The sequence below is a fragment of the Lepidochelys kempii genome, chromosome 4 (genome assembly GCF_965140265.1).
Source record: "Lepidochelys kempii isolate rLepKem1 chromosome 4, rLepKem1.hap2, whole genome shotgun sequence".
In the NCBI taxonomy this organism is placed as follows: domain Eukaryota; kingdom Metazoa; phylum Chordata; order Testudines; family Cheloniidae; genus Lepidochelys; species Lepidochelys kempii.
Genome location: NC_133259.1, coordinates 25,763,792 through 25,791,325, shown reverse-complemented (window position 1 = coordinate 25,791,325; position 27,534 = coordinate 25,763,792). Strand labels below are relative to the sequence as shown.

At 38.9% G+C, this 27,534-nt stretch overlaps 1 protein-coding gene across 10 annotated transcripts in view; it reads left to right on the top strand.

Moving 5' to 3' along the window:
* Positions 1-27,534, top strand: part of STPG2 (sperm tail PG-rich repeat containing 2) — a 407,796-nt gene that overhangs the window by 175,631 nt on the left and 204,631 nt on the right. For 9 of the 10 annotated variants that reach the window (XM_073340745.1, XM_073340746.1, XM_073340744.1 and 6 more), the window contains one exon: positions 373-538. The exons of the other annotated variant lie outside the window; for it this stretch is intronic. In XM_073340745.1, coding sequence (XP_073196846.1) covers positions 373-538 — 166 coding nt within the window. The remainder of the gene's footprint in view (positions 1-372; positions 539-27,534) is intronic. 10 annotated transcript variants of the gene reach the window in all.

The window sequence follows — 27,534 nt, the reverse complement described above, 5'->3', positions numbered from 1 at the left end:
ATTTTGGGCACAGTTTCCTAGCACACCCTGTAGTGGAACCTCAGTGTCTTAACGGACTTCCAGGCATTTGGCAGGATTTAATAAATAGTTATAACAATTTTATGCCTGTTCTGCACTTGTGGCTTTTCCCCCATAATAAATTATTCCTTTTATTAAACTAAAGGTCTAGTGATGCAATAAAACTAGTATTATACTGATATTGAAATCTATCTGTAGCAGACATAAGAAACAATGTTTGTTTGTTTTTTAAATTAAGTATGTGGTGCTTTCCTGCAATTTGTGTTACAGAGGTGGTTGTAATGGCTTACCACACTGATTGAATTCTGGGTTATTTCAGTTGACACTTTTTTCTTATTTTCTTTAATACTATAGGAAGTTCCACCACCAGGCTCCTATGAGGTTCAAAAATCATTTGAGAAATCACACAGTAAAAGCCACTACATGCCTCCCCGAACCACACTGGCTAAAAGAAAGCATACGTCTTTCCTCAGTGCAACACCTAGAAAAAATGTACCCAATACTGACAAGGATGTACCAGGTAAGTTTATTACTTTCTTTCTTAATAAAACTGGAATAAAACAGCTAAAATATTATTCTACTTCTTGAGAACCATTCCAAAATGTTAGTGTTAAGTCATTTGAGTCAAGTGAACTTAGATTGGGATTTTCAACAGAGCTTAGGGAAGTTAGACACCCATGTCCCATGGGATGCAAATCTGAGCCTTAATGCCAATCCTCCAATTTAGCGACCAGTAAGTAAAGTAGGAAGCAAAGAATCAACACCTGTTAAAAATACATTAGTGAATTAAGATACTACTTCATCCCTGAGGGGATTAATCTGAGGCTATCTGGTGACTCATTTTGCTGGTCAAATGGAAATTGTTTAACTCATGAAATAACCAATATCACTGCATTTTAAGAACAAAATTGTTTGTGGTGTTGCTGTAGCTATGATGTTTCCAAGATATGAGAGACAAGGTAAGTGAGGGAATATCTTTTATTGGACAAACTTCTGTTGGTGGAAGGTACAAGCTTTTGAGCTACACAGAGCTCTTCAGGTTTGGGGAAGGAAGCAGTGTGTTGCTTTTTAAGAAAATCAACCAAATTGATAAGTTGGCAAAACATATGCCTACTTTATATTTCATTCTGTGTGGTGACTTTGAACTTTGTTAATATAAAGATGTTTGTTTCCATTTAAAAGTATAGACCTTGTTTACTGCATATGGGTCAGGTTTGATTTGCTTGTCAAACTGTTGACTTACTCTTACAACTGATTGGGTATGAGAATGTTTAATAGTCCACATGCTACGCATTTGCTCATTAGAAAAATAGAAATATATTCTCAACTTACAGTGAATAACTTGCAGGGAAAAATTCTTTGTAATTTGAGTCTCGGAAATAATTTCAAAAGTGCTTGTAAATCCATCTCTGCCTTTTATATAATGAATCTTAGATCAGGGGACACTAATGAGGACAGACAGGGATGGATTTTAAGCAGCAGGCTGCATCTTTTTAAAATGTAAAATTGGAGAGGGTCACTATCTGCCTCTCTTCCCAAACTAGGCATTTAGGTGAATTCAGTGTGAGTTTTACTGGGCATCTCTCATATAGCCAATAACTCAGGGTAGCTCTCCACTGCCCTAACCCCAGGGTTCAGCTTGCTCGGCTAAATCCTCTTGTCTTCCCCCTGCAAAGAGGTCAGAAGGTACCAAAGAGGGACCCCAGTCTGCAAGGACTTCAGGACTTTTTCCCATAGACATAGGGTCTACCAGTGAAATCCCACGTCTCTTATGTTCTGGTTGCTGGCTTTTTGGCCTTATATCCACACTGAACCCCGTCTGCAAGTTGCAACAAACGAACATTCATACAGATTCCTAATATTAAATTCCTAAATAGTATTCCTAGTATATTTTCTTAATTGTGTCTCCATCATCGGTACAAGAGGCCTGAGAAACCCTGGACTGGGCTTTAAATAAATGATTTGGGAACAAGAGCTAATGGCCTCACATCTCTCTGGTTGGGCAGTAGGGTACGTTTTCCCTTTATCCTAAAGCTGTCTGGCACCTTGCAGATACAATCAAGTTTCCCAGCCATTAAGTTGTTGGGTGGCAAATTGTCACACTATTGCTAGCTATTGTATTCTGGTCCCCAGGTTTCTGTATGACATGTGATACTTTCCCTCACAAGCTGTGAGAAAATGGCACTATAATTCAAAGAGTCTGTGTGTTTTTAAGGAAGTTTGAGGTAGCAAATACAATTTCAAAAAATGAAAGAAAAGTAGAATAAGTAGTAAGACATTCTTTAAAGGTGTCCTAGAAATGTATTGTCAGTAAACAGCCAGAAAGTCTGTGTTTGTTCTGGAATCTTAGAATAATAACCTTGGATAGAAACAGTTTATCGTAAATGTTTATTAAAAAACAAAATCAGACAAATACACGCTATCCACAAAACTTAGAGGCGAAATTCAGTCAGGTCCCAGTCTTCCAAGAATGTTATCCACAGTGCTGACATGAGGATCCACTTTATTCTGCAGCCTACATTAACTATTATTTTGAAACCTCTTTCCAGATTTTTTCAAGTTGTTCTGACAAATTTTGAAATGAATGTATCTCAATAAAAATTCCAATATTAAATCATAAGTTTATAATGGGATTGATAATGAGTTTATAGAACCTTTCACCTCAAGGTTGCTTCTGCAAATCAAGCCCAAGTTGGTAATAACTTGAAAGTTGTATTCATCTGCTGCTTGCTTGATCATCTGTGTGAAAATCTGACTGAAAATCTTGATCATCTAACTGTCCGAGACCAGGCATTTCCCAGTGAGCAGGAATCCACATCACAAAACTATCACTAGAATTGTCAATAAACAGCACCTTAGTCTCAACAGAGAGATCAGAGAATTAATGAACCTGTTTGAAGCACTATGATGGAGCAATATGAGAGAGCTTGCACTGACATTGTCCATGATATATTTCTTTTATGGCTATATAGAGGATTTTCAGTCTAAGTTTCAATCTGCTAACCTTTTTTTTAATGGAAAGGGTCAAAATAAACAGTGGAAAAAGTTGGTACTTTTTCCCATAATACCATTATTTGGTTTGTGGATTAACAGTAATGATTTGTAGTTCTGCTTTTTCCCTTAACAGGTAGTGCTAGTAATTGCTGCATTTGGCTTAGCAAAAATAATTTGCTGTGTAGTTTTAGATATTCAGCCGTAGCAGTTACTGGCAGTTTCTATGTATATTATAACACAGTGGAAATAAGTTCCAACAGCTTTAAAATTACATGTAGTATGCGTCAATAATCAGGGTAATATGTAAAGTAGCTGGCCCCTTTTCCTTTTTTGGCAGGGGGTGGGGGGAAGGCAGTAGATGAGGAAGTGAGGGTTAAAGCAACAGGAGAAAATATAGGAGCTTACAGGCAAACTCTTAAGCCTCTAGGAGAATTCAGTCAGAGGTGGGTTTGATGTCACCAGCAGAATGAATGTTGGGCCCTCATGGCAACCAGGAGCAACGGGGCTATGACAAATGTGGATGTCAGCATACCTGCAAAAGGGGGGAAGTAGTTCTGAATTACAAATGTATTTCATTCCCTTCTTATATTGTTTACTTGGAGCATTCAGTACATAATTCTAAAGCTTGTTTGACTAGTTGGTATGTTTTTAGGTCACCTTCTGCATACAACAGATGCAAACGGGCTGACCAAGGTATCATTGGGGCCTTTTAGTGACATGAGTACAAAGTTAGTGATAAATGAGGTTGATGACTGCTTTGTCTTTGTATTGAAAAGAAGGTGAAGGTCATATCTTGAAAAAGGAAGTATATTTTCACAATGTAAAGAAACTGGAAAAGGTGAAAAAATGCTCGAACATGGAGGCAGGCAATTACTACTTTTTCAAGCTGATAAAGGAAATAAAAAGGCTATAGAAAGATTTTTTACAAAAATGCATTACTAATGATGCAAAAATTGTAAGAAAATGTATGTAACTTGTGTGTTTCCTGAGTTGATCATGAAACTTTACTTACAATACTTGTAAGCAACAACATTGCTAGGGAGGATATGAAAGTCCAGTGGTCTTTGTACCTGCATTGATAATGGGGAGAAATGTTAACTAATACAACTGACAAATGAGCCTTCATATTTCGTTGGGTTGTTTAGAATCCAGGGATTGTGCTGATCAGGAACTTTGGAAGATATTAGGCGTTCCCAAATGTTAGTTTCATGGTATGCTTCTGGATTTCTGCACTAGGAGAGACCTTGACTGATTGTGGGTACTCTGTCATGAAACTGCTGAATATACTGAAACTCCTTTTGGGTTTTCTGTTCCCTCCCATAGGCCATGTCTGTTCTCGGGGAAAAAATGTTTTAATCAATGTGAAGCTACAGTCAGAGAAGCAATTAAAATACTAGGATGCCTGTCATCATCCCACTCACACACAAGAAAAGAGGGATGCCATTAAAAATTGATACTACTCCATCCTTCCCCAGAGAACCAGCTGGCATTGCATCTCTCCTTTCTTCTGCATCTCTGAAGTTTAGCATTACCAGTATGATTTTACACCTTTCCCCACTCTCAGACCCAGACACACCTCTGGTATTTGCTTCCGTCTGATCCCAGACACATCATCCTATCTTCCTCTCCTAGCTAAGAAATGCTTTCTAGTACCTGTCACTCAGAGTCCAGAAATCTCAAAAACTTCTTTCTGTAGCATGTCTCAGTATCATAGTACCCCAAGCTGCACACATGCACTGATTCACACAGAGCCTGTACGTTTGGCCAAGAATCCAACAGACATAGATCCCATTAGAGAGAGTGACCTTTGGAGTTGGCAAGAGAATAGATCAGGTGACTAAGAAGGAAATAGATAACATGAAATGGATATGTGTAAACAGGCTTTCAGAAAGTTCTGGATTTCTCTAATATTATTTATACCTTAAAGGACTTGTCCCACATGTTTCTATAATACTGCAGGTTGAACCCAGACCAGGTAATTAATTGGACAGGTTAGTACTTGCCTACTTTGTTTCTATGATTGATTTAGAGAAAGGTTATGAGCAAATATCTTTGACTGATGGTGTCAGCCTTCAATACCCCTCTAGGTTGTTTGAGATCCCTAAACTATTCTTTTGCACACTCGATGTGGCTACAACTTTCCAGGGAACGGTAAGCAAAGTGCTGAAGGGACTGAATGAATTCACTTTGGCTTTAATTGCTGTTAAACCTGAGAAAACCAAACCTGAGATTACCACTGGGGCTGCCCAACTCTCAGAGCTTGAAAAGCCAAACTGGGGCAACCATGTAGATTGCTTCCTTTATGAATCATAAGTGAAGACCTGACTGTGAAAGCTGAAAAATGCAAATTAGGAACACCTTGGGCTGCAAACTTAGGGCACACAAGGGAGACTGGAATAATTAGACCAAGGTGGACACAATTTGTAATTGGTCCACTCTACCAAATATCAGTTGGCCTTTCTGATTCTAAAAAAGGGAGTTTGGCTGTTCAACAGCATTTGTAAATGCAGATTAATAAACGCCAGTGTGTTGAACTTTGGCTTACAGTGCTGTTCAGTCAGGTTGACAATAAGGGGAAAAAGCATCCTGTCGTGCTCAGAAGCCACCATTTTCTTTCTAGAAAGAAAGGTTATATAGAGCTCTCTCACAGCAATTAGAGAAGGAAGAAAGAGTAGCTGATAACTAAAAAGATTGCCATGACAACTCCAAAGTAAACACTTGCTTGGATTTGATTTACTTACTAGGATCCAGAAATGATGAGAGTTGATGAGAAACCACAGCATGTTTATAGACTTCCGCTTGAATCTTTGTCATACATAGTGCTGTTTCTAAGTGATTTGAGAACTAGTTCTTTTCTGTTTGGATATTGTTACCTTTTCAGTTTACTGAAACTTTTAGTAATTCTATCTGGACTAAATTTAGAGAGGGATAATGTGCATTTTTTATTTATCTGCTGTTTTTAGGGGGATTTTGTTTGATGTAGTCTTGTATAATAATTGATCAGAAGTAGAACTGATGGAATATTCACTGAATATATTTTTGATGAAAAATGTGAAAGTTAATTGAGTACACTGTGACCAGCTCTAGTATTTTATTCTGTGTGTAGCATAATATATAAAACTTTAGGTTACAGGGTGTCTGTGAAGCTGCCTGTAAAGGTTACTCCTGGCCTGTAATATTTGCTTTCAAAGCATGCTGATCAAAAATTAAATTGATACATTACAAAGAAATGGAACTTCAAAAAGTAGCCTGTGGTAGCAGTAAGAGGTAAGAACAATGCTGGAATCACTAGAGGGAAGGTGTGTGAAAATGTGCATTAAATGAGTGCTCTTTTTGTTGGCTTCCTTCTCATTTGTAATTGCATATTCCTGAAGCATATAAATGAGGAGAACCAGAGGAAAGTAGGTTTAATGTAGTACAATATGTGGTACAATAAAAGAATATCATGTGATTTTCCACTCTCTGTTGAATTTAAAGGGACATGATTAAGATTGGCAACATTTTACTAACCTGATAGTCTTTGTAAATAGATATAAAAAACATTGTATGTAAGACTGTGTGTGATTAATCCCCCTTTTCTCTGAGGAACATTCCAGACTACAATCATTATAGAGCCATCTACGAGGGAAATAGAGGCAAAGAATAATGAAAGACAGAAAATGTAAGACAGACTCACCCCGTCACCTAATTTTTTCTTTGGCTGCAGTCCCAGATGCATAAAATTCCGCTCTCTGCTCTTTGAATCCAGTTCTTTATTTTCCTCTAGTGACTTCTTAACAGGATTAAGGAATCGGAGCAGGAAGAGGGACAGGAAAAAGAGGAACAAAAATGGGAGGTTCTTCCAGCTCCATAGGTTGGAGTAAAGCAGAGATGAAAGAAGTGTGCTGTCAATTGGATGAGGTTTCCTGATTTTTGTTTTTTGAATTTATCTAGGATTCTGGGAGAACTCTTTTTGTTCACTGGAAAATGCTGCGGGAAAAGAGGGTCCTCTCTCATTCCAGATTGATAAATAATGTTGAGGGGGATTCCTCCCCTCCCACTCACTGGAAAGTGATGTGCTGAGTCTCTCTCATAACCCTTGAAAACCCTTCCAGTCACCACTTCTGTATTTAGCTTATTTGTCACAGTCCCTTTTAACCATAACTCCTTTTCAGCTGTATTCAGATAAATAATTTACAGAGCTGCAGCCAGAATCTGTAGAGTCTGGGACAAGTAATAGAATCAGACCACCTCGTAGGCTGAAGGAGGCAGTGGTACTGGTGTCCTTAGATGCAGTAGTACTCCTGAGGGCATTCTGCGCCAAAAACTTAAATTCTGTGCACAATATTTTAAAATTCTGCAAATTTTATTTGTCAAATAAATGTGGAGTCTGCAGTATGGCATTAGGGAGGCCATTGGCTGCACAGAGGTGGTAGATCACTGTACAATTCCCGCTCCACCCCCGGGACATGGACTCAGCGGTGAGGCTGTACCCAACCCTGACACGGTGCAAGGACCGGTCCTGCCCCAGAAACACCCCAGGGCCCAGCTCCTCCATGCCATGTGCACCAGGTGTGGGCAGGCAGGCTCAGCAAGGCAGGATCCAAGTGTAGAGGGATCTAGGTGTAGGTTCAGAGGTTTCTGTGTGGGACAATCTGGATGAGGATGGCTCAGTGGGGGATCTGCGTGCGGGTGGGATCTGGATTCACAGGGGCTTGTTGGGGGGTTCTGGGTGCAACAATAATGGGACTCTGTAGTGGGTTCCAGGTGAAGATGTTTGGGACTCAGCAGAGGGGTGGGGGGTGGGATAGAGCGCTGCATGGGGATCTGGGTGTGGGAAGCTCAGTGGGATGGGGATCCAGGTGCAGCTGGGTGGGGCTCAGTGGGGTGGGATTTGGGTGAGGGTGGCTTGTCAGGGTGGTCCAGGTGCAGGGGGAGTGGGGCTCGTCACAAGGGTTCTGATTGCAGGAGGGTGAGGCTCAGCCAGAGGGTCTGGTTATGAGGGGGTCTGGATGCACGGGGGTTGGGCAGATGAGGGAGCAGCTCCCTTTACATGGATCCTTCCCCCTGCAACTGAGGAGCAATGGGTGCGGGAAGCATGTGTGTGTGAGTTTGAAGATTGTACTACAGTCAGGGGAGAAATTTGGGGGTGGGTCTGACATAGCCATGCACCGGAAGAGGACGTTCCATCCACTCCAGCCCAGCCAGGACTAACAGCTGAGCCCAGTACAGGGTAGGAACCACCAGCCGGGTCTTCCCCAGTCCTGCCCCATGCACCCACAGTGATTTACCTCTCTGCCGGCAGCCCCGGGCACCTGAAACATATTGCTTGGGGAGGGTCACATGACTGCTCATGTGGCTTCCCTTTGCTTCCCTGTTGGAAAGTTATTTTTCTGTGGGGAAGCAAAGAAATCTGCAGGGGACATCAATTCTGTGCATGCTCAGTGGTGCAGAATTCACCTAAGAGTAGCAGTAGTAATTGTGTACAGCTGAGATAAGACAAAACTAGGACCTAAAAGGTGTGGTCAGAGCTGTGACAGTGGAATAGAAAGATGGGCTCCAGTGCACGTTCTTATTGTGAGCCACCTCCCTCAAATTTTAATGTGTAACATTTGCTTTTATAATCACAGATTCCAAGGCCAGAAGTCTGATCTCCTGTTAGGGTACCAGGTAGTGTCACTACTTCCTCATCCCCCTCAGTATAGGCTAGAACCCAGAACATTTTACTGCTTTTGCCTACCCCGCTTTTTGGTGGCCTTGAACACTTGTCTGTACATGGGTGATGTGCTTACTCAAATTCATACTGATAACTTGAGCATTTCCATGCAAATCATACTACTGTGTAAGTATTTTAGCAAAAAAGAGGCTGGATAATGAGCTGTTTCCAACTGAATATTCATTGTTTGCAAGTTTTGTGTAGTAAAATGTATGTACTGTGTTGTGAAGGGATTGGGCCCTTTGGGGTGTCACCTGATGTGCTGGGGTTTAACTGAACCTCCTCTGCTCAATCAGCCTATTCTGCCAGCCTAGGTCTCCTTTTATCTGACTTTGCTGGGTTAGGCTCACTAGCCTCTTCCAGCCAAGTACACAGTCAGGGCCACATCCAGCTGCACAGAGAGGCAGAGATCCGCTCTGGAAAGATTCAGCCTTAGGAGCTCTCTCCCTTTAAAGGGTATAAACTCAAAGGGTTTATGAAATTTATCCCCTCGCTCAATGTGGAGGGAGATATACACAACTTCTTGCCACCCCCTCAAGTTAGACTGTGTACCGGTTAAACTATAAACTGGGTTATATTATAAACAACCAATAAGTTTATTAACTACAAAAAAATATTTTTTAAGAGAGAACAGACAGAACAAAGCAGATTACTGACCAAATAAAGCAAAATGCACAAGCTAAGCTCAATATAAGAAACAGGTTACAAAATGTAAATTCGCACCCTAAATGTTGTTTTAGGCTGGTTGCAAAGTTTCTGTGGTTCAGATTTCCAGTTATATTCCTTTTCAGACTGGACTCCTGTCTCAGTCTGGACTCCCCCCTTGCCTTCCCTTCAGGTGACTTTAGCAGTCTTTCTTCTTGGGCAGACAGGCCATAGAGAGGAGGAGTCCTGTTTGACTACCTCCCCACCCTTAAATAGGATTTACATAAGACGGGAATCCTTTGTTTCCCAAACTTGACCCCCCCCTTCATTTCCAGTGGAAAGTTACAAGAAATCCCAAGTAATATTTATTATCAGGTGACAAGACTACCTGACTCTGTCGTATACAGCATCCATGAGTCAGTGGCAATATGAAGCATCCACAGGAAGGCCAAGCCTTTTCACAGTCCATTGTCCTTGCTGATGGGCAATCCACCCTCTCTGGCTTTTCCATTGTTGCACCTGAAGTGTTAGCAGTAGGCGTCACCCAAAGTAGCATAGTTGAAATACAGATACATAGTCAATATTCCTAATTTAGGATACAGAAATGATACAGGCATACACATTGGATAATCACATTCAGTAAATTATAACCTTTCTGATGATACCTTACAAGACCCATCTTGAATAAAATACATCTCAGTTATGTCATATTCATATAATAAGCATATTTTCATAAAGAATATGGAGTGAAACGTCACATATGTAATACCATTGATTTGGTTCAGATAAATATTTAAAATATATGTAACTAAACACAGTTTGCTTGATGCAAAGTAATTTCCCCCTTTTTGTTTGCCAGAGGGACTCTATTACTATAGATACAAATGGTTCTTTAGGTCCACATTATACACTATTGTTCAATTCTTTTGTGAAGTAAAACATTTTAAACACGAAATGATACTGTTTCTTGGAGAAAGGTAATTCAAAAAGAATCATTTCAGAAGGTTTCAGAGTAACAGCCGTGTTAGTCTGTATTCGCAAAAAGAAAAGGAGTACTTGTGGCACCTTAGAGACTAACCAATTTATTTGACCATGAGCTTTCGTGAGCTACAGCTCACTTCACAGTATGCATCTGATGAAGTGAGCTGTAGCTCACGAAAGCTTATGCTCATTTCAGAAGGTGACTTTGAGGTGTAGGTTTTTGTATGTTCCCCCAGGAGATGTGGGAAATAAATTTTTGTGATGCATTTCTGTTCTGGAGATGAATCTCTTGTCACAAGAGAGAACATCTGCAGCTCTGTATTTATTGCACTAAATATCAGAACTATTTTTAATTTAGCATATTTGTTTATACAGTGATTTAAATTATTGTTTTGCTGTACTGAATCCTGAGTCAATGTCCAGATCCACAATGTTTATAATGTAGATCTTAGCTAGATTTTTTTTTAGAAAAAGCTATAGAACAAGCATAATTAAGCACAATTAAAGTAGGAAAATTGTGTCATAGTGACCATTCATCTGTATTCCATTATATTCTTGTAATCGAATATAAAAATGTATTTGAATTTATTTAATGAAAAAATTATCAAACGATGTGGATCACATTATAAAGTAATCTTCTTTTATTGTAACAAGTTTTCCTTCACAGCTTTGTAAATGGTTTTATGAGGGAGCCTCACTTAAAATGAAATGCAGAAAATATTACTTAAACTTACAATGGATCTACTGCAGGTTTACTCCATTGTAAATGAGGGTAGAACTTGGCCTTTTGTGTTTATTTGCTGGAAATAAAATTTAGAGAGAAATGTGGAAAAAAATTAAAATAAACCTGGAAAAAACATTGAGTTAAGAGTAACGAGGCTCAGTTTTAGGCTTCAGTCATTACCTGAAATATTTTGCAATTTGGTAGATATGTTTTGTATAGCACTGAGTACATTGAAGATGCTTAATAAATAATCAACAATTATAACATGGAACAGTGCATTCCACTAACAAGCATCTCCTTCATAGGGAAAATATTTGAATCATCCCCAAAACATCATTGTGTTTCTAGGCACATTCCAACAGGAAATTACTTTAGGCAACAAATACAATTTATCTTTAAAATTAATTGAACATATCACATGAAGGTAACTTTGTCCACTATTTCAGTGACTACAAGCAATACCTTTGATATAAAAGTCACTGTCGTGTGAAAACTAATTATTTCTTCTATTTGCTTGTTGGCTTGTCATATTACGTACTCGGAAATAGTATGAAGTTTCTAAAACATAGCTGAGCTCTCAGGTTATTGCAGTGTGTCAGTAGCTCAGATCCTAAAACTTATATTGATCTTTTATTTATGGTAGTTACTACTTGGTTAGGCAACACTCCTATTAGAATAAAATATGGTCTTTGTTACTTTGCTGTAACTCTTGGAATTTCTCTGGATTTTCACTGGTGGAATAGAATTAGGTGCAATGTATTTTCTTTAATTAAAAAATACTGCTTGAACATTGAAATGAACTGCAGATTAGCACAGTATATTTGTGAAAATAAATATAATGGTTCTACTTGATCACAATATAAACAAAATCAGTCTGCTTCTACTATAGGATTTGTTGGTTCTGTTTTTATAAACTGGCAGGGAGCGTACACGTGTTTGCTATAGATGAGTGGTTCTCAAACTTTTTCTTCTGCAGATCACTTGAAAATTGCTGGGGGCCTTGGCGGACCACTTAACGATCTTTCCAAATGTTGTTTGTACTGTTTGCTAACTATTGTAAAGCGCTTTGGGTAAAAGTGCTATATAAAAAAAACCTTAATAATTAACATCTTTTGGTTCTACAAATGAAAGCACACAACTCGTATTTTAATATCAGTAGTCTTACCTTTCAAATGTGATGGATGTGCCCTAATTAGGTGAGTGGCCCTTCATTTTCTCATGTGTGGCTGCCCAGGCGTGCACCTTAGAGGTACCTATCCATGGACCACCTGAGTGGAGCTTGTGGACCACTGGTGGTCTGTGGACCACAGTTTGAGAACCTCTGCTAAAGACTATTGTTGTCCATATTCTTTGCCCGCTAGATAAAAGGGATCTTGCTTGGAGTGGTACTAGTTTGGAGTGCAAATTTGTATATGTTACAGCTGTTAGGCCCTGTTGGGGGTGAAAATTGGGAAACTGAGTCACAAGTCCACCTCATTTAGGCTTAATCAATTTTTGTCTTTATTTAATACAATTTCAGACAAAATTATTATACCTGTAGTATTTGGGCATACATTTATGGCAGGCAAATAATAATAGACTAGATGAAACTGGTAAATGGGCACAAGTTACCACCTTCCATGATAGTTGTTTCCATTACTGATCCCCTAGTCTGATCCTTCAGTCTTGTCCTTCATTTTTTGGGTTGGGTGTTTCTCCAGTTTGGGCCTGTGTTTTTCTTGCTGGCTTGGCAGTTTCTGGGTCATGTCATTTTATGTTACCCTGTCCTGGGTCTTCCCAGAAAAACAGGGCTTTTATTTATCATTTCATTTTTATGTATCTCTATCTTACATCTTCCAATACAACGTGTTACCTTTGTTCTGTCAGCAATATCATTTTAAGCAGATTAGCAATTCTATGTAAAAGAAGAATTGGCAAAACCCATTTATGCCAGCAAGGACTTGGCCTAAGTGTTACTTCTTCTGTACTCATTCACGATCCATAATTATAAATAATTAAAAATATAGCTGTCGAAGCTTGCAATCTTACCATTAACAATTTTTTATTCATATTTCAGTGTTTATAAATAAGTAGTTGTTATCCTGTGCTACCTTTTTAATCTACTAGAAAACAGAGGGGGAATTATGGAAAACATGATGATTCTTTAATGTCAGCATTTCTTACCTTCCTTAAGCATGGGTTTTTCATTCAAAGTCCAGCTTTCTTTGTGAATCATTTAAAAGAAACTTCATTAGAAATTTTCCTGTGAATGCATGTTGTGGAGCGTCTCAGTTCTGGGATCTTGATATTTAGTTGCTTTTTATGGTACCCAGGAGCCTTGATCTTGCAATTACAGAACTACTCACAATATGTGAAGGTAGGCATGTGTAAGTCTTTGCAGGGTCAAGGCCAGAGTAAAAAAAATAAGCATTATTATAAATCTTTTAAAAAAATAAAATATAATCTTTAAAAGGCAGTTCTCATTACAACAGATACTTTGGGGAAACTAGATAATTTTAGAAGAATTCAACCGGAACAGGTATTCTTAGTATACAGTGTGTGCTTGTTCGGAATCTTTTGACATGAAAGAAAAGTCTGGAAGCCAAATTAGTATCAACTGGGTTACAAATTCACCAAGAACAGGAAGGGACGCTAACATTAAAGAACTACATTTACTGTTAACACCACCTGTAAATCTTTGTTATACTTCCCAAAGGTTTTGATGGAACAAATGGTGCATATATTTATCAATATAACTATTCTCCTGTTTAACATGTTGAAATAATTTGTGCATGTATTACCAAAATATGAAACTGAAGAAAATACATTGTGGGGAATGGAAAAAGAAAAGGAGGAGGAGGATTATCCATATATTGAATATATAATCTAAGAATTGTTTGCACTTAGAAAAGTTATATTTCACACTGGTTGCTTAGAATATCCTTATTCAGTGTTTTTAGCATACAAAAGTAATTAGTGATAATAAATCTCAACTCTTAGATCTTTCCCCCAGAAGATGATGTGGAAAATATTTAGTTCAATGTTTTGAATCTTTAAATAGCCTAAACAGGAAGTAGGCATAATGGTGGTCAGCACTTGTGTTAAATGACGGTTTTCTTTCTGTGAAGATGAATGAGGAGCTCCCTTTCAGTGGTGCTTCAGGGAACTCCTTTTTTATTTGACTTTGAGAAAGGTCTTTCTAAGACCTGTTCACTATTTTGTTTCCCTTCTCACCTGTTCGTTTTTTTTTTTTAATAAATGTTGCTTGTGGCAAGGTCCATCAAGGTCTTAAAATCTCTTGAGCTTCTTTTTCTTTTGTGTTGTGTTTTTTTGGTTGTTTCTGTTGTGTTTTTTTCCTTTTGTCTCTCATGCAAAACACAAGTGGCGTCAAAAGATCCCTAAATGTGGTCACAGGATGATAATTGTTTGGTTTGCCATGGAGTAGACCTGTCTTCTCAAGGAAATTCTCCAGTGTTCCCAGACTTATTGAAAATCAACATTAACTGTCCAGTACACTCCCTACCCAGCTTTTTTAAAGCTCTTGGATGCAAGTTATTTGGACCTGCTGATTTAAAAATGTTTAACTTTAATAGCTGCTGTTTAACATTCACTTACGTTGCTATTGGAATGGAAAGTGTTTCATCATTATATGATATGACTACATTATCTGTGCAGAAATATTTATTGAACACTTCTGCCTCCTCCACATTACTGTTGATAATTTTAACATTTCCAAATGGACCAATACCATTATTAGGGTGCTTTTTGTTCCTAATAAACTTTTTAAAATTTCTTATCATCCTTAACTCTGCAGGCCACAGATTTTTCCTTGTATCCTTTTGCCTCAATTATCAAAAGGATAATTTTTTCTAGCTTCTGATTTATATTCATCACTATCAACTTCTCCTTTCTTCTATTTGTTATTTATTATATCAATTTGTTTATAGATGCCTTCACGTCTAAGACAGGTTGCTTTTTTAACAAATGTGGACTTCTTTCTGAGTTGTGGGATTGTGGTCATTTGGCTATCTTGTAAAATGTTCTTAAACTATTTCCAATTATCATTCATATTTTTCTGTTTAAATTTCCCCTCAAAGCTATATATATATATTTATATATATACCACGTTATATCAGGGTATGTACAAACACACCCACCCACCCACCCCTTGGGAGACAAAAAATCTCACCGCGTTATAGGTGAGACCACGTTATATCAAACTTGTTTTAGCCCTCCCTGTTCCTTGTTCCCTGACCGCCCCCGTCCCCTGACTGCTCCGACCCCTATCCACACCCTCTGCCCCCTGACAGGCACTCACCAGCAGCAGCGGGAAGCGGAGCAACACAGCCCCAGCCCGCTCCACTCTGCCATCTCTCAGCCGTGTCGCTCCGCTTCCCGCTGCCGGTGAGCGCAGGGAGGTTGGGGAAAGGACGTCCCCTGTAATCACCTGCGGCGGGAAGCGGAGAGCCGTGGCTGGGAGCTGACGGAGTGGAGTGGGCTGGAGCTGGGTTGCTCTGCTTCCCGCTGCTGGTGAGTGTGGGAAGATTGGGGAAAGAACGCCCTCTGCACTCACCGGCAGCAGGAAGCGGAGCAATGCGGCCCCAGCCCGCTCCGCTTTCCTTGCCCTGGCCCCAGCCATGTCACTGGGGGCGGGGCGGGGTGGGGGAAAGGTCCCGCACTCACCTGTGGCGGGAAGCGGAAACGCTGGGGCTGGGAGCTGATGGAGTGGAGTGGGCTGGGGCCAACTGGGGACTCTTTCCAAAATAGTAGAGCCTCTGAGTGGCATAGAGACAGGTTTCAGAGTAACAGCCATGTTAGTCTGTATTTGGAAAAAGAAAAGGAGTCCTTTTCTTTTTGCAAATACAGACTAACACGGCTGTTACTCTGAAACCAGTCATTATGCAAGGCACTGCATTTAGCTGTATGGAGTGGAAATCTATCAACTGCATGAAAAAACTTGTACAGATACAGACATCATCTTCCTTTCCAAAGGCAAACAGATGGACATCATACCAAAAGGACTGAAGGTAAAAAAGACGACACAGCCTATGCTGACAGCTTGTGCCACACGCTCTCAAAGAAACTGCAGAACCACCTGATCAACATCCTCTACAGCAAACAGGGAAAGATAAAGAATGAGCTCTCAAAAATGGATACTCTCATAAAAAAACAACCTTCCACACAAACTTCCTTGTGGCTGGACTTTACTGAAACTAGACAAGCCATTTACAACACACACTTTGCTTTTCTACAAAAGAAAATGGACACTAAACTTTCTAAACCACTACATGCCACAAGGGGCCACAGCAGTGGTTCCCTCAACCCACCCAGCAATATTGTTAACCTATCCAACTATACTTTTAGCCCAGCAGAAGCAGCTGTCCTATCTCAGGGTCTCTCCTTCTGCCCCTCCACTCCCACGAACATGATACAGTTCTGTGGTGACTTAGAATCCTATTTTCGACGTCTCCGACTCAAGGAATATTTCCAATAACCTCTGAACAACATACTAATCCACAGAGACCTCCCTACCAACACTACAAAAAGAAGGATTCTAGGTGGACTCCTCCTGAAGGTCGAGACAGCAGACTGGACTTCTACATAGAGTGCTTCCGCTGATGTGCACCGGCTGAAATTGTGGAAAAGCAGCATCACTTGCCCCACAACCTCAGCCGTGCGGAACACAATGCCATCCACAGCCTCAGAAACAACTCTGACATCATAATAAAAAAGGCTGACAAAGGAGGTGCTGTTCTCGTCATGAATAGGTTGGAATATGAACAAGAGGCTGCTCGGCAGCTCTCCAACACCACTTTCTACAAGCCATTACCCTCTGATCCCACTGAGAGTTACCAAAAGAAACTACAGCATTTGCTCAAGAAACTCCCTGAAAAAGCACAAGATCAAATCCGTACAGACACACCCCTGGAACCTCGACCTGGGATATGCTATCTACTACCCAAGATCCATAAACCTGGAAATCCTGGGCGCCCCATCATCTCAGGCATTGGCACCCTGACAGCAGGATTGTCTGGCTATGTAGACTCCCTCCTCAGGCCCTACGTTACCAGCAATCCCAGCTACCTTCGAGACACCACTGACTTCCTGAGGAAACTACAATCCATCGGTGATCTTCCTGATAACACCGTCCTGGCCACTATGGATGTAGAAGCCCTCTACACCAACGTTCCACACAAAGATGGACTACAAGCCATCAAGACACTATCCCCGATAATCTCACAGCTAACCTGGTGGCTGAACTTTGTGACTTTGTCCTTACCCATAACTATTTTACATTTGGGGACAATGTATACCTTCAAATCAGCGGCACTGCTATGGGTACCCGCATGGCCCCACAGTTTGCCAACATTTTTATGGCTAACTTAGATCAACGTTTCCTCAGCTCTCGTCCCCTAATGCCCCTACTCTATTTGCGCTATATTGATGACATCTTCATCATCTGGACCCATGGAAAAGAAGCCCTTGAGGAATTCCACCATGATTTCAACAATTTCCATCCCACCATCAATTTCAGCCTGGTCCAGTCCACACAAGAGATCCACTTCCTGGACACTACAGTGCTAATAAACGATGGTCACATAAACACCACCCTATATCAGAAACCTACTGACCGCTATTCCTACCTACATGCCTCCAGCTTTCACCCTGACCACACCACACGATCCATTGTCTACAGCCAAGCTCTGCGATACAACCACATTTGCTCCAACCCCTCAGACAGAGACAAACACCTACAAGATCTCTATCAAGCATTCTTACAACTACAATACCCACCTGCAGAAGTGAAGAAACATATTGATAGAGCCAGAAGAGTTCCCAGAAGTCACCTACTACAGGACAGGCCTAACAAAGAAAATAACAGAACGCCACTAGCCGTCACCTTCAGCCCCCAACTAAAACCCCTCCAACGCATTATTAAGGATCTACAACCTATCCTGAAGGATGACTGAACACTCTCACAAATCTTGGGAGACAGCCCAGTCCTTGCCTACAGACAGCCCCCCAACCTGAAGCGAATACTCACCAGCAACCACATACCACACAACAGAACTACTAACCCAGGAACCTATCCTTGCAACAAAGCCCGTTGCCAACTGTGCCCACATATCTATTCAGGGGACACCATCACAGGGCCTAATAACATCAGCCACACTATCAGAGGCTCGTTCACCTGCACATCTACCAATGTGATATATGCCATCATGTGCCAGCAATGCTCCTCTACCATGTACATTGGTCAAACTGGACAGTCTCTACGTAAAAGAATAAATGGACACAAATCAGATGTCAAGAATTATAACATTCATAAACCAGTCGGAGAACACTTCAATCTCTCTGGTCATGCGATTACAGACATGAAAGTTGCGATATTACAACAGAAAAACTTCAAATCCAGCGAGAGACTGCTGAATTGGAATTCATTTGCAAATTGGATACAATTAACTTAGGCTTGAATAGAGACTTGGAGTGGCTAAGTCATTATGCAAGGTAACCTATTTCCCCTTGTTTTTTCCTACCCTCCCTCCCCCCTCCTCAGACGTTCTTGTTAAACCCTGGATTTGTGCTGGAAATGGCCCACCTTGATTATCATAGACATTGTAAGGAGAGTCATCACTTTAGATAAGCTATTACCAGCAGGAGAGTGGGGTGGGGGGAGAGGAAACCTTTTGTAGTGATGATCACCCATTTTTTCATGGTTTGTGTGTATAAAAACATCTTGTGTACTTTCCACAGTATGCATGCGATGAAGTGAGCTGTAGTTCACGAAAGCTTATGCTCAAATAAATTGGTTAGTCTCTAAGGTGCCACAAGTACTCCTTTTCTGAGTGGCATAGAGTAATGCCAGTTCTTCCTCACCACCAATGTAGGGGCTAAGGTGTTAGAAGGGGCATGGCCAGAGTGCTGATGTGCTCTAGTGATGTACAGCTTTGGGCCCATAGCTAGTTGGCATGGTTGAAAGGAGTCCTGAGGCTATTCTAAAATACAAAAGGGACAGGTACACTGTAGAAATGTTCTCCAGACTCAGTGGATTTCAAATGGCCCTCTTTCCTCTGCTGGTCCCAGAAGAAGTAAGGCACTATAGAGACTTTATCTTTGCCTAGTTATCATTAGGCAACTTTTTAATTTATTACTTCAGGCCATAATTTTCTCATACATGAAGAGTAAATTGCTTAATCATTCTGGTACAAGCTCTCTTTTCCACCAACATCTATAACAGTGTAATAGGGGAGATATGCCCCACACTGGTAATGAGAAAATGTGCCTTGCCCTGATACACCTGCAGCAAACCTCAGGTATGGAGAGGGGCATTTAAGGGAGGGGATCTAGACCAAATCAGAGCTCTGCTACTCTTGTTAAGAGAGAAGCTGGGTCAAAGCCCATGTTAGAAGGGATGGCTGGGCCCTGGGGGATCAGTAAAAGCTGTCTGTTTGCAGACAAGTCCTGAATAGAAGGATGGGATCCCACTGAAGTTTTGTCACATGATCCTGTTTTGAGGGTTATTTTTTTGTTTGTTCCTGATTTCCTTTGGACCTTAACACCTTGGAAATGGTAAGACTGACATGTGCCTTGGCTGGAGGGCCAAAGTACCACAACCTTGGATAGCAGTCTACCAGCACAGTCTGACAGCTGGGTGGGTCATGTTCTGACAGACCTCAGGTTAACACTGCAGAGGCAACTGAGTCACACTCTGAAATTCTAGCACCTAGAAAAAAATTAAAAACAAACAAAAACAAAACAGAAACTAAGAAAACAACCCCCCATCCCTTTGATTACAAGCAGGGTAAAAACACTTCTCTTCACTTTCATACTTTTGAGGTACATTACCTTTTTGCAGGTCAGCTTGCAAATCCACTCTTTATTCAAAATTCTGTGATTTCACAGATTCTATCAAACACAGTTTTGTGCAGAAGTACCGTGGCAGCCATTTTGAAAAGCTTTTACTTATGGAAAGAAGGCAAAGAGGAATACAGCACAGCAGATACAGATTCACATTCGATCAGAGATGGAGATATTCCTATATTGAGGTCTTCAATGGGACTTCTGAGTTGCATACAAAAGATGAATTTCCATGGGAGTCCTAGACAAGACCAGTGTTTTTGTTAACAGTTGAAGCAGTGACATAGGAGTGGTTCTTTGCAAACAAAAGGAAATAATATTCCCTCTGAATAAAGCTCAGGACAGAGTCCAGTCCTGTAAAGAACATTTTCTATAGGAAAGTTATTAAACAATAAAATTGTGTTAAAATTAAATTATAGGAGAACATTTGGAATATACAAAAATAGCTCCTTTTTGTTAGTGAAAATAATAAAAATTCAATCAGATTTGAGGACAATGTAAGTTATATAGAAGATTTAGATAAAAGGTATCAGATATGTGTTTTAAACATAAATCACAGGTAATTAACAAAATACAGATCATTCTTATATGAAGTTTATTTCATGTAAATTGCTATATTTAATGCAAGTGCATTTTAAATTAAAAACATCACTATTTCCTGCTTTTCTGTTTCTTATTGAAACATTTTGAGACCATTAGTGTGTCAGTGACTTGGCATAACTGTCTATGGTTGACTTAAAGTAATAAAAATTGATTTCCAGAGCATGCTAAGTGATGTCAGTGGAGGTTATCTGAATACATTATGTGTGTATCTAACTCTACAGCATCTCTTTTCCACATGCTCTGCAGAAATGACTGGAGATTAGAGACACTAATAAAGTCTGAACTTTTATTTGCTGAAGCTTTTAAATTTCAAATCTAGTGGAGAATCTGGAGAGCCTAGTTTGACTAGGGGGAGGAAATGAAATATGTAGAGTCAGAAAATCAATCCAAAACTATTTTAATGACAGAAGAAAGATGATGAGTTTCTGGCACACAGTCTACAACTGGAAAGGAGTACTTGTGGCACCTTAGAGACTAACCAATTTATTTGAGCATGAGCTTTCGTGAGCTACAGCTCACTTCATCGGCTCACTTCATAGCTCACGAAAGCTCATGCTCAAATTAGTCTCTAAGGTGCCACAAGTACTCCTTTTCTTTTTGCGAATACAGACTAACACGGCTGTTACTCTGAAACCAGTCTACAACTGCTGTATCAAGCTCCTCGCCTTTCTAATTCTTTGTTCCCATCAAATCTGACGTCCTTTCTCTTTTCCACTGAAGCTGCACTTACTAAAAATCTCCAAGACTACTTCATTAAATATCAGTGCCCCTATTCTGTCCTTATCCTCTGTGATCATTAAGCTGCTTTTAACACAGTTTGAGCAGATCGTTCTTAACATCTTTTTCTACCTTAACTTTCATGACCCTGGGTCTGAAATCAATCTGGGTCTTTTCATTGTCTTCACTAGGCTTTGGATTGGGCCCTAGATCCTGTCCACATTCTTCTCCTGCCTCTCTGATCATTTCTTTATTGTTGTTGGTGGTCGGTCCCCTTTCATGGAATCATAGGACTGGAGGGGACCTCTAGAGGTCATCTAGTCCAGTCCCCTGTACTCATGGCAGGACTATCTAGACCATCCCTGACAGGTGTTTGTCTAACCTGCTCTTAAAAATCTCCAGTGATGGAGATTCCACAACCCCCTAGGCAATTTATTCCAGTGCTTAACCACCCTCACAGTCCAGCTCCTTTTGTCCCTCTGCCACCCTCACCCTAGGTGATCTTATTTGCTTCTGTGATTTCAACTGCATTGTCAACTGCAGTGACACTGAGTCACAAATCTATCTCACTGTACCTGACCTGTCTACTTTGGTTCAATCTTGCATCAAGGCAGATGTTTCTGATATTGTCTCATGAAATTAAACTGAATATGGCAAAACTGATCATCTTTTCCTCTCCTGTTGTTGTTGACAGCACCACCATTCTGTCATTTATTTAGGCCACCTACAACTCTGCTTTCTGTAGACCCATGCACCCAGACCATGTTCAAATCTTGCTATTTCTTCCTTTATAGAATCTTTAATATTTAGCTTTTTCTCTCAATCCACACCAGTAAAACTCCTATTCCCTGTCAGTACTATGGCATCCTCCTCCTCTGGCTTTCATGACATGTTGACTCTCATCAGGTACCCTTACTGTACTTCATCTAGAATAATATTCCTGGCCTGTCACTCTGAAAAGGTACACTTGTGCAAGAGAACGAGGGGGTTAAGAAGGAGGGGCTCTGTGTGTGTGTGTGTGTGTGTGTGTGATTAAAGTAGAATTTACTTGTCAATCTGGTCATAACAGTCAAATAGATAATAATTTAGATATTATATATCATCAAATTATTAGGAATATCACATCGTATAAATGCCCACATATACACTACTTTAAACAAGAATACATATCCATAACTTAAGGTTAGAAACATTACAAAGATGTTGTAATTATTCCAAAAACAAGCATTACACAGTTAGGAAATTCAGAGTTAAGGTAAATAGAAATCTAAACATGTTTAGATGTAGAAATGCACACTTAAGGCACCCAAGCAACCTTAACTCTGACCTATGACATAATGTGTCTTTAAAAATCAATTTACTTTGGGACCACGGACACATAATTATACAGTTGTTCCGTGACATCACTACATGGCATAGTGATGACAATAACAGTTGAAGGCACTCAGAATGTTGCAGGAAATATTCAGCACCTTGCAGATCAGTCTGTTTTCAAGTTCTGGTAAAACCTGGGATGTGTGATTTTTTACGTGAGGAAAATATGAAAACTAAAGGTACCAATTTTGCTCACATTGAAGTCAGTGGGAGTTTTGCATTATGTTGAGTCATAGTATAGCCTGCCTTTGGCATATAAATTATAGTTATAGATTTTACAGAAGTTAGTTTACTTTCTTTTCCCCTTACTGAATGCAGACAAAGAACTAAAGGAAACAAGCTACAATTACACTGTGGTAGATGTAAAACATGGCTTAGATAGAGTATATGGGAACTCTGGTCTGTTGATAAGGGTAAGGGTTTTTCATATATATATGGCTCTCTTAATATGGCTTTCTCTTGCACATGTATGTATATATATAAATCATGTCTACTTACATACATTATGTAATATTAAATTTACATTTGCCATTGATAGCAAAGATATTGCACACTTTAAACTAATAAATTAGTACAAAAATTATAGTACTGTATGAGCAAATCCCAAAGCACAAAACTAGTGTTTAATTTTTAAAAATAATTTAATATGCTGTTTCCCAAACCAAACCAAAAGGATCCTTTTATTATTCCATAATACTTTGTAGTAGGAACATATGGTTGTCAACCTACACATTCTCAATAAAAATAAATCAAAACAAAATACTGTAGGTTTTTTTCTTCTAAGGATCTGATCATTGCTTCTACTTTCATTTACTTGGTGAACTTGCTTTCCTGCAAAATAAATCAATAATTTTTTTTAATCTAAATGAAATAAATTACGGCACTGAAAACTGATTTGGTGAACAATAATCTGTAAAATAATAATGAAAATGTAAATGGCATTTCAAATCAGGAGTTTGTTCTTAGAAGCAATAAATTATTCTATTTTATGATAAAAACTCAATTTGTCTATAAATGATTGCTTTATCACTTTGTACTAAAAAAGACATGGAAATAATTCAATACTAATGTAATTACAATGGTACATTTAAAATATTTACAATGAAATGTATGTTTGCAAATACAAGTTAAATTTTCTCATAGTTACACAGGAATTACCCTACTAGATAGGTCCATTCTTTCTCTTATCGCCAAAATGAACAATTATGGAAGTCCTGCTTGTCGTGGAAGATTTTCTTCACCACAGGTGATTCTACCAAGTCTGTATTTATAAGTCATCTGTTAATAATGTAATATGAATTTAAAAAAATCAATTTTCTTTCCCGGCACCCCAAACAACTCTGCTCTCGTAAGGCTATATGCCATGCTAAAGTCAAACCTTCACTTTGAATGTAGAAGATGTAATGTTAGAATGAGAGTGATGTACTGATGTCTGTGGCAAACTTCTGAGTGTGTTTCTGTTTCTAAAATCTTGAATAGTGCTTTTTTCTGGGTTGAGTAGAGTTATGAAAATGCTGGGCTGCCTTTTTGAGAAAGCTGACTTCTTGGTGCTTACTAATCACACTCTGCCAGCAGCTTTCAGCTCACAGCTATAATATTTCTAAAATTTCCTTCCCTTTATAATTTAGTCACTGCTTGAAATTTATAATGGTAAACTAGTCCTATGCCATCAACTTGTCAAAGCCTGAATGTGGTATGTAATCTCTGACAAAGACCCAAAATAAGGGGCACAAAAAACCTCAAAAAACTGGAAACTTAAAATGTGAGATTCATTCCTGTAGTATAAATAAAGTTTTCTGTAAGCTTATTTTCATATTTTTTTCTTATGTAAATAAATCTCTACAATAAAAGTGAAGCGAGAATGTGTGTTTGGAATGTAGGTAACTTTGGGAAATGAGCGATGTCCCCTGAAACAAGAGAATATTAGAGAGGTATTCTTAGCCCTGTTAGGATTTTCCCCAACTGACATGATCATGGTTTTGTTAATGTGGTTATTAGACATATTATAGAGAGGTTGTCAAGTACCAGAATTAGATTTTGTGAAAAACCTCAAATTTTTACGGAAGTTAATGTCAATAGAAAAGTTTTCCCATTATAGTTTTGAAATGTTTCAATAGAAACAATTCAATATTTAATGAAAAAAGTAGAAAAAGAAGATGGAAAATATTACAGAAGTTTGCAAGAAATAAGAATAACAGCAAAAGAAAATGATGATCCACTACTTCACAGAGAGAGGGGGCAAAAATAGCTGTTTGTGAGAAGGTTTGAAAGAGTTAATTACTTGATTCAATCATCTTAAAATATGATTAATGGAATAAAAGTTCAAGACTGATAGGAACAGGTTAAAAATGAGGAAGGAACTGCACATAGTATACCTAGATAGCTTGAATGTGTGGTACCTGTTTTTCAAAAGGGTAAAAGAAGAACTTTAGAGAATTACTCAGCAGTAAATATAACTTAAATGCTTGTTAAATAGATTGATATATATATTTTCATTCAAATGACTATGGTTCCTAGGCATCTGTGACTTACCCAGGGTACCGTCTAGACTGATGAACAGCTGTGTCCTCTCAGTTCTCCAGTCTGGGGTGCCTTTTACTCTGTTTTGCTGTGAGAGTTACCACTTCTGGTCTGCTCTCCCGCAACTTCCAGTATATAAGTTACTCCCAGTTATCGTATATGAGTGCTGCTGCCATCCACTCTTGAATTACACTGCAGAGCTACACCAGCAAATTCCCAGTCTCAAAGTTTCCCCAGAAATGCACATCTTGTACTGCCCAGATCTCTGCTGGACAGTAAAAGCTCATATCAAGTCCATCATTTTATTAATAGAAAATGATATGCACAAATGCCGTTATTCCAAATGGAGTTTCCCAAACACTTCAGTCCAAACACACTGGTTTAGATAAAACAATAAAACAAGTTTAACAACTACTGAAAGATAGATTTTCAGTGAATATAATGAATGAGAATAGGTTACAAGAAAAATAAAAGTAAAACACAACTAATGCCTGATGTAACAACATAGACTGAATTCAAAGTAAAGGTAACACCATAGAGAAGAATCTTATAACTTTACATACAATGTTGCCACACATATTTTACTAGGACAATAATGATTAGACAATTGTGAGTTTTCAGATGATACCTCACAAGATATAATTTGTATGAAATGTATCATAATTAAGACTGCAATTATTTCATGGAGATCACGGAAGTCACAATGGGGCGTCAGAAGTAGAGATTTAGTCAGGGGGTATTTTTGGTAAAAGTCATGGACAGGTCACGGGCTGTGAATGTTTTCTTATTGCCTGTGACAAAATCTGATCCTTAATCATTATCCTGTGAAAGGGGTGAACATAGGGGTATAGACCATCACTATAGCATTATAGTACTAAAAATAAAAAAATATTTTTAAGAAGCTAGGCAAAATAGGATAAAGAATAAACAACAGTAATTAATCAAAAAGAAATCATTCCACAGTACAATTGTCAGTATTAAAATGTTTACATTTACTGCTTGCAATTAATGTTGTTGAATTATTCACAGTGTTAATTACTTGCAAGTACTGAGTGTCAGCATTTTAATGTAACTTTTTTTTATGAGACAGCAAGCTTAGTAGCTAAAGGAAGTGGTTGACATATCTTGACATTAGTAAGACGTTTAATACAGTTTATGAGAATATCATGTGGAACTAAAGAAATGTACATTAGATATAATTATTATAAAATAGATACACAAATTGCTAAAATAATAAGATGGAAATTACCACCCTTGGTTCACTGTCAAGTCAGGAAGTGATGAGTGGTGTCCTATAATAGTCTATTTTGGTTCTTAAGCTCTTCAGTATATTAATGGATTGGAGGATTAGGTGAGACCTGCATGTGTCCTCTACTTCCATGAATAAAATGAAATGTTAACAGTAGTTCAGTGCAGGGGAAGCAGGATATCATGTCCCTCACTTCCCAGTTTTATACAAGCCCTGTAGAAATAAAGTATAAACTTGCTAAACTGGAGAAAAGGGCTAAAATCTATAAAATGAGTTTTAAAAAACCCAACTGTATAATGATTCCTTTAGGAAAATCAAATAACTGTATAAATGGGGAATACTAGGCAGGTAAGGACCATAGAGAGAGAGATGGGAGTTATAATGGAAGATTGAATATAAGACAACAGGGTAACACTCTAACAACATAAGGCAAATGATACGTTGGTTTGTATTAAGGGAATATTATGTGTAAAACATGCATGGTAATTATTCTGCTCCACTTGGCAGTGATTAAGTCTCTGTTGGAATACTGTTCAGTTTAGAGTATCACATTTATACAAAGACAAAGTGAAACTGGAGAGAATTAAGAAGTGAGCATCTCATGAAAATTCTGAAAAAGAAAGCCATTTTTCTGAAGAAAGCTTGAAGTTGTTAAAAAGCACATATAAGTGGAAATAAAATTAAGATTTGATTTAACAATTATCCCTAAATATGGAAAAAGAGAGGGACTAATTCTTTTTAGTCAGTGAGGACAGGACAAGTAGTCAGAGATGTTTCATCTTGGTGGTATGCTGTGCAAGGAATCAAATCATCTCCAGGTATCCCGAGGGAATCTTCTGTAATGCCTTCCTGTCCTGTGGAGGTTTCATGTTAGTTACAGCTTCAACCTTACTATCATTTGGCCTGATTCCTTTGATGAGAATATGCATTCCATGCAGTGCTTAATTTGTAATGAAAGAGGAGCTCAAACAATTAGGTACCAGGGCTCAACCAATTTTTTATAATCATAACGAATGCAGCAAGTCCAGAGGTGCCAGGGCAATGAACTGCTAAGCTTAGAGGTACTGGGGCTAAGCCCTGGCACAAATTAAGCATTGATCCCAAGTATTTGATTCCTTTTACCATGAACTAAATTTTATCTGGGTTGACCTTGATATTCTCAATTTGAGCCCTTGC